The sequence below is a fragment of the Eucalyptus grandis genome, chromosome 11 (assembly GCF_016545825.1).
Source record: "Eucalyptus grandis isolate ANBG69807.140 chromosome 11, ASM1654582v1, whole genome shotgun sequence".
Classification (NCBI taxonomy): domain Eukaryota; kingdom Viridiplantae; phylum Streptophyta; class Magnoliopsida; order Myrtales; family Myrtaceae; genus Eucalyptus; species Eucalyptus grandis.
In genome coordinates, this window is record NC_052622.1 from 2,622,455 (window position 1) to 2,630,889 (window position 8,435).

The 8,435-nt window shown below is 39.4% G+C and overlaps 1 protein-coding gene across 1 annotated transcript; it reads right to left on the bottom strand.

The window, feature by feature from the left end:
- Nucleotides 1-1,201: 1,201 nt before the first annotated feature.
- LOC120289365 (protein SHORTAGE IN CHIASMATA 1-like) lies at nucleotides 1,202-4,930 on the bottom strand. The gene is made up of 4 exons (XM_039304169.1): nucleotides 3,971-4,930; nucleotides 1,802-3,436; nucleotides 1,602-1,725; nucleotides 1,202-1,499 (listed from the first exon to the last, which is right to left on the bottom strand). The coding sequence occupies exons 1-3, from the start codon at nucleotides 4,505-4,507 to the stop codon at nucleotides 1,642-1,644; spliced, it is 2,256 nt and encodes a 751-aa protein (XP_039160103.1). The 5' UTR covers nucleotides 4,508-4,930; the 3' UTR covers nucleotides 1,202-1,499; nucleotides 1,602-1,641.
- Between the last annotated feature and the right edge of the window lie 3,505 nt (nucleotides 4,931-8,435).

Sequence of the window (8,435 nt, forward strand, 5' to 3'; positions counted from 1 at the left end):
ATGCACCTTCCTTAGTTCAAATCCTTACACCTCATGATTGCTTATTAAGTACATGGAAGGGTAGTGACTGCTCATACAACAATTAAAATGGGAAGAAATGCATTAAAAAAAAAAAGTCCTCAATCTATTGCACATATGTCAATTGAGTCCTAAATCTTTTAATTGTGACGATTAGTTTTAAACATTTTGACGATTTGCTGATGTAGTCCATCTAGTCAATTTTTACTAAAAATTGCTAACATAGATATCGATCGTCCTACATAACACTGTTGACGCTGAAGTGACTAATTTTTTAATTTTTAATTTTTTATTACTTTATTTTTTCCCCAACTGTGGGCTAGCAATGTTGCTAGTTGACCCTCACCAATCATAGGCAAGTCTGGATGAGGAGGCATTCTTTCCTTTCTTAACAATGGGCCAACAGGGTTGCTGTCTGACCATCACTTGCCACAAGTGAGGTTTGGGCAAGGGCCTCCACGCCCTCAGCAAGACCAAGTGTGGCTGACAACCTTACTGGCCCAAAGTTGAAAAAAATAAAAAGAAAAGAAGGGAAAAACTAATAAAAATACAAAAACGTAAAAAAGATATTTAAAATTTGTCCGCGTCAATGTTAGTCGTGTCACATAGCATAGTTAACATCTATTATCAACGATCTTCTGTCAAAATTGGTTTGGATAAATTATATAGGCAAATTGTCAAAAAACTTGAGAGTCAATAAGTATAATTGAAAGATTTAATACTGAATTGACGTAAATGGAGTAAGCATAGAATAATTTTTTGTACTTTTCCAGAGATGGGCCATCCAAAGAACCATTGGATTGGTATAACCCGACTGGATGTGAAGAATCAAATGGAAGGAAAAGAGACAAGGGAACGAATGGAACAGCACATTAAAGAAAACACACTTCCTTTACCCTTTTCCTAAGAGATTCCACAATTTAGTTTCTAGTCAGAATGACAATTGACTAGCAGATAGCATGCATAAACAATGCAGAAACTTAGATCTGTCAACCCTTGTAAATATGACTAGCCGAATCTACATTTGTGTCATGAAGCTTTTGTCTACATTTGCAGTAAACCACATCATCGCAAACCAAAAATCCATATATAATGGAGAATCATGGTTTCCTTGAGAAAATTTTCTAAAACCATATCTGGATTTCAAAAGTAAGCCCTTCAATTCACAATGCAGCTACTTGACCGTCACAAGTAGCGACTGAATAACAATACAAGAACTATACATCAGTGATGACTTTAATTTCTCTAGATAGTTCTATTCAAAATGCTAGAGGAATTTGCTCGACTAATAAGAGAGAACATTTGTTAATGTTTGATCTGTGCAGCTGAAGTTACCAGCCTAGTCTGAAATTTTTTCGGCCATAAGCTTAGTCTGACTTAATAGAGGAAATAAATCCTAATGGAAACTCACCTATAAGTGCATAATTTCTTGATGAAAAATCCCCTGGGAAATCCCATAAATTTTTCTTGGTTCTTCAGTTCTGTGAAAAATTATGTAAAAATTAGTTATGATCCGAGGAATCCAGATAACTCGCCATCTTCACAAAAAGTGAGGCTATCTTGTAAAGAGAGAGATTACTCACCCTAACTCTCTATCCTTTGATCAGCTCAAGAAGCACATGTTCAGTGGTCGTGAATTTCTCTGGCTTTATCACCCCAAACCAGCTTAGTCTGGCTCTCAGCATCATTTGTCACAAAGGAAAGTTTCTGCACTAAAATGAGCTATTTATTTGAAATTTTGGTAGAAAGCACTGGAAAGATTGAATAAGGAATTCAGACAAACCCGTCTTGCTCTTTTATCCACAGGAGTCCATGAGGGGACCAGAGATGCTGCCACTTTTCCACTCTTGAACGAACCAAATGATTGTGTGGATCTCTTCTGCCTCTTCTCTTCAGGTTTTTTTCTGACAGTGCTACCTCCTTGATACTTAAAAAATTCGAGAATCGATGGACTTCTTCTCTTTGTTGTATTTGATTTGGTCCGTGTATTGCCATAACAAGGAGATGCACTGGATGGAAGGGATTGCTGCCACAACTTGCTCTTTTCCCGGATTCTGTTCAGAAATTCAATTGTCCAGGGTGAACCTTTTTGCAAGTGGGGCATGTGAATGGCATTTCTAAGTGGTGTTCCATTATACCTTGCCCTGTTCTTCTGTACTGGTATACCATGTAAATTCTCCATGGATCTCCCATCCAAAAACCCCTTAAAGAGTTTGTCCTGATTGTCGGTAGGCATTTTGTCATTTACTAGCTCCGTAGATAAAAAGCAATCAGTTTCTTCCTGTAAACTTTGCCTTTGATGATTCCCAGGGCTATGAATGAATGAAGTAGAATCACTCTCAGCAACTGTTGGGAAAGTCGGATAATTGTGTCGATCGAAGGAAAATCTACTTGCATGATTGGATCCACCTCTGGCATTGTTTTCCAGATCTGGCAATGAAAACGAAAACTCCAAAGGATTAGCAATTGATGGATGGGTAAGGTTGATAGCTTCACCTTTAGTGTCCTCATGAACAATATCAGAGATCTTGATATCCGTCCAATCGAAGGTGTCCATTGTAGCTAGGTGTGCTCCTGTGTACCAATAAAGGAAATCATCATCAGGAGCTAGGCTTTGGTGCTCAGTCACATTAGAGGAGAAAACACCTTTCTTGATCCCAGAATCAAATCGATTGCCGACTCTAGAAGGATATGTGGTAGTTGACTCATCCATCCCTCTTTTTTGACCTAGGAAATGATCAACACATGAATTGGGCTCTTTAAACTTGTTGTGTATCTCCTGATCTTTGAGTATTGTCGAATCATATAGATTTGTAAACCCAGGAAGTTTTGAGGAGCTGCTGTTACATAGTTTTGAAGGCTGGAAATGCAGCAGGTCGTCCACAGGTACATCACCTTTGTCAGGGTGCTTCTCATACTTACATCTTTTCCCTCCAGAATCCAGCTTACTATGGCAGTGTTTAGAGTCAGGGCCCGATGACACTGAAGAAGAGCAGTCTGTCATTATAGACCGAGAATCCTCACGTTCCCCAAATTGGCATAAAACACTAAAAAGAGAAACACTTTCATCAGGAACTTGATATTTTTGGACCGTGGTGACTCTGCATTCATGAGATAATTCAAAAAAGTCACTGAGCATCCCTTCAGAAGACAGTATTGCGTGAGCTGATAGTGGATTGACAGAAGGAAATTTGGTCAGGAAAGATTCTGCCAGTGTCTCTGATTCAGGAAGTTTAGTATAAAGACCCCTAATAATCCTAGTTTCCTTAGCAATAGATTTCAATATGATCTCATCAGTTAACTCAGGTGAAAAGGAGCAAAGGAGTTGTAAATCAATTCCCAGACTAGCTGCCGCAGCATAAAGTCCATCTGAAGATTCCATTACCGAAGCAAGAAAGCCAGATTCCCCCTCAAATATCTGCTAGAAATAATCAAGCATAAGATAATGAGAAAATCATAAAATCACAGACCTGCACTAACTTCTTGTAAGGAATGACATAAGTTGCATGCTTTTGCCAACTTGGCTAAGCAAACATTACAAAAGAAGAAAAGTAATATTATGAAAAGGGAGGAGCCCAATGCAAAAACCCATTAAGAGTAACAAATATACAGTTGTTTTATGCTTTCTATTGGCTTCATAACAATATGCACAGGGCATAGTATATTATAGCAAATCATCATCACACTGGGCTTGCATGCAGAAACAATTTAAGTTCATCTTCAGCATGACACAGAAAATCTCAAGTAAAAGCATGAGATGGAGCTGAAACAGCAGTTGTTACTGAAATATAAATGTAATCACTGCACATGTTTCTTTACAACTGCTAGACTTTTTCCTACTTTAATTATCCACAAAAATACAGAAATGAAAATTTTGTCTCTAGAGGAAATAATATTCCTTTTTAACCGGTTGAGAAAGGTCTAACAACAAGGAATAATGAATGATATTTACCAGAATGCATGCCCTAAAAGCGAAGCTCAAGTTTGTAAGAATATTTGCTGCTATATTCTCAATATGACAAGCTAACACTGAAGATCCTTCACTGAAACCAGAGGCTTTTCTGCCAATGTTCTTGTGAGTATACCACACCAGGCAAACTGCAGCACTGATTATAATATCAACTGGCAGGGTTGTATCACGCTCAATTACTTGAATTCCTTCTTTCTCCATACCAAGAATCTTTTGATATGTACTTCTTCTGGACACTAACATTACTTCACTTGAATTTTGTGTGTTCACAATAACGACCGCATCAGGAAAAGAAACAAGCCCTAGCTCAATATGGCCCGATCCTACAACAGGTGGCTCATAAGATGGATTTCCTGCCCCGGGGCTACTAATTGAAACCTTGCAAGTAAGATCACCAGGAACCTTGACCATATGGATATTGTTCATTTCACCAGGAATCTTGCCTGCAGGTACACTATTTTCTTCAGCTCTATCTTTCGAAGGATTCAAGAAGAAGTCCAGGTCATGAAATGTTGACATGGATTTAAATAGTGACTAAGCCCTCTCATAATCATACTCAGAAACCAGTGTTTGACTTGCTGGCTTTTGGTATTCAGTATCAGTAGACGTCCGGGAAGCAGCCTCAGTCAGATCCTCCCTCAGCAAAGAGACCGTGTCAGAAAGCATGTCCAATGGCCCACTGCCTTCTTCAAATTTAGGCCTGCTAGGATTGTGATCAAGAAGGATGAAGTCAAGAATGACTTTCCCATAATTGGCAATACTTAATTTGAAGTCAAAACTCCTGTTCAGCTCCCCTACCATATTGTGATAAAAGGAATTGATCGCAGAGCTGCAGTTGTCTTCCTCCAATAGATGCCAATTTAAATAGATCCCATCGGATGCCAATGGAGGCTGTGGCTTCAAATCAATCAGGGCTTCTGCAACAATTGCAGACAATGTTCCTAGTACAGAGTCGGGAGAACTGGCACGGGCAGTGATTTGAACATCTCATCTACAAGAGCCAGTTCCCGACTGATTACCAATTCCTCATAATTCTTGAACTTCACCTTTTCCTGCAGCATTTCATTGCAGAACTCAGGTTCATGGACTTCTTGTAAGCTGAAGACCTCACTAAATAGAGCTGTCCCAATGTCAAGTATCTGAAAGTCCTCGAAGACAACTGGGCTAATTGACAAAAAATAATCTGTGTCTGATGGTCCCTGACAATGTGAGTTGCTTCGTAGACAAGGTCTGTCCAAAATGCTCACAAAATCCATTTCCAGAAAAGTGGTTCCTATTACAGAGTCAGATTCAAGGTAATCCTTAAACAGACAATGGTGTGAAGGAAATTCATAAAGGTCCTTCTCAAGCAAGTTCAAAATTTATTTGGTGTCAAATGGAGAATCATCATTTTGACTTAGATATAGCGGTTTGACTTTGTCAAGAAGCTTTACAAGCTCATATTGCACAGATGTGCTTGTCATAACTTCCAAACTAATCTCCTCCCCTTCTAAAAGAGGAAATTGGATACATGGGAAGTCCGACTGGCCCACAGCATAAGCATCATCTTCCCAAAAGACAGCCTTCGGCTCTATGAGATACTGTATACTTGTGTCTCCAAATTTAGTGACCACTTCTTGAGCCTCCAAAATATAGTTCACTGAAAAGCTCAGCTTGGGTGCATCCTGTCAGTAAAAATATAGCAATAAGTATCTATTTTGAGTGAAAGCTTGTCATCAAGATCCATCTGCTAGCAAACCACCAAATGCCTTACAGTCTTGGACCAGAATCTTGTTAAATTCTGACAACCATTTGGTGAAACAATTGAAAGCAACTAGCTGTTGTGGTGTTGTGGCTGCCGATGGTTATCCTAGCAAATATCTAAATACAGACTTGGATGATAGTAGTGACTTTGCCTTCTTAAGGACAAGCAAATGCTCAATCATCAATTAAGCGATGGACTATGATCATTTGGGAGGGTCAAACATTCATAAACTGGCTCAATATATTTCATGTAGAAAGAGAAACATGTCGCAATATATAACCACGGGGTCACTCATCAAAGATTGATAAAAATGGATGTCCTTGATGAATCAGAGTTGCCACTTTTCTCTAGTTTTCTTAAATTATCTACTGGTAAAAACTAATGCTTGCTGTTTGAAGAACAAAGTTCAGCTTAAATGCAACAAGTTCCAGGGGAAAAATAACATGGAAGGATCTTAGGAACTAAGTTAAGCCTGGAATTTACCTCATTGTTTTCTACTTCAAGAACTTCAGAGAAGATGCCTACTGCTTCTTCCTCAAGCAAGTAAGAATTCTCCTGAGGATTACAATGAACAAAAATAGGACTGTGGCATCACACTTCTGGTATATTCATTGTAACTTGCTAACGATATTCAGCATACCAAGCAACTACCCAGCTCTGGTGTCTCAAGCTGGAATGCTGCCATGCCTTGTGCGCCCTTTTCTTTGACAAAGTTTTCACTGCTAATCTGATGGTTGCAGTAACATAACATCAGGAAGACAGAGACAAACTTTTCTGGAGTTCTGAAAAGATAAGAGTAAAAAAAAAAAAATTTCTCTGGCATCAGTTCATACTTTGGAAAGTTCAGCTTCCCTAGCTGCAGGCTTACTAGTTGAACAGCAGCCCAACCTTTCCTTTGCTCCGGAGCTTAGCTCTCTTTCTTTCTGCAAGTAAGCAGGAACAATCCGCTTGACAGAACTCAACCAGGCAATACCAACTGCCAATAACTCTGCTAATTCACCGGCCAAAAGTGGATATAATGAAAGGTACCAGAGCCAATAAGCTTTTCCTCGCTTATCATAATTTCCTAATTCTTCATTTTTCCAACCAAAAAGGAAAGGAACGTTGAACAAGGGAATACCAAAACCGACCGAAGTCAAACTTCTATGCCTCGTGGACGATGAACTGTCTTCATATTCACACAAGTTCAGAGCTAACCCTGACGCAAAATCTAAACAGGGAACGCCTTAGAGGGCGAGGATCGCACCAAATTCAAACTGAAATCCACAGATTAAAACGAGAGCTCGATCTCCAGGCTTTTTCCCAATCAATCACACGTCAAACTCAAACTCCTAATAGATCGCTCAACATTTCCAGTTTCACCCTCACGCAGCTAACCAACACCAGCGAAGCATCACGAGCGATCACCGACTACTTTAAGCACCAAACACGGCCGAAGAACGACATACCTCGACGCTTCCATTTCCGCAACCTTCTCCGCCTCCGGCGTCATCGATGAACTGAGGAACGACGTCGGTCAGGAACCTCGAGAGGGCGGGCTCGATCTCCAGTTTGTCGAGCCCGAGGGAGACGCCGATCGCGGAGAGGGAGCCGGAGCAGAGGAGGTCCTGTTCCGAGCCGAGAGGGAGAGCCGAGGGGAGGCGAGGGACCGGGAGGTCTAGGAAGGTTAGGGTTTGGGCCGGAGACGACGACGGAGGCGGCGGCGGTGGCGGAGGAGGAGGCTCGGCGCTGAAGTAGTCGATGTTGAGGAAGCGAGTTCGCATCTTGTTTCTCAGGTTTGGAGAGACGGCATGGAAAGAAGATTTTGAATTTGGCGCTTCTGAGTTGGGGGGGCTTTATATACAGGAAGGCGAGCCGCGAGTTCGCCGAGTTGCAGCCCCTGACTCAGCTGAGTGGCTCACCGGGTTACGGGGCGATTGATTCCTTTGTATTTCTTACTTTTATGTATAATGAACAATTGCATGAATAATCTCTAAACTTCAATCCAATATTCAATATGATCTCTAACTTTTTAATTTATTCCATGTGACCATTAAATTTTCACTTGATATATAATATAATTGCGGGACTTTTAGTCTATTCAAACCGTCCTTAATTTTTTTTTGTAAATATTCAATTTAGTTTATGAATTTATTATATTCTTGGATTCAATACACGGAACAAGTTTAAAACGGATAAACCATAATACAAAATGAACCAAAATTTAGGAATCATTTATGTGATTTGTTTTGCGTATAATTTTCCTTTCGAGAAAAGTAATAAACATTTTTTGAATATTTGAACACTGTATGACTTTATAAGTCGGTTTTTAAATATTTTAAAAGGTTTCGAGCACTTCAAATCAACTAAAAGATAAACAATGCGTTTGGCAAGATTAAAAAAAAATGAAAAGTTAAAAAGTACCAGTCATTTTTGATCAATTTCATCACTTTGCAAAACTCCTACTTCTAGAAACTTTAAATTTATCTAGAGTCTCGATATGAACATTCAAATTTGATTATGTGACCAAATTACTACTTTTTTTTTCTGAAAATGTTATTACCACTTCCCTTTTCTCATTTGGCATCTTGGCTTTTGAGTTTCGTTTATTGAAGCGGGATTTGCTTGATTAGGTAAATCCAACATGCAAAATCATAAGTTTTAAGATTTGGATATACATAGTAATAAATCAATGAATTTGATGAAGATATTCAGAATTTCTCG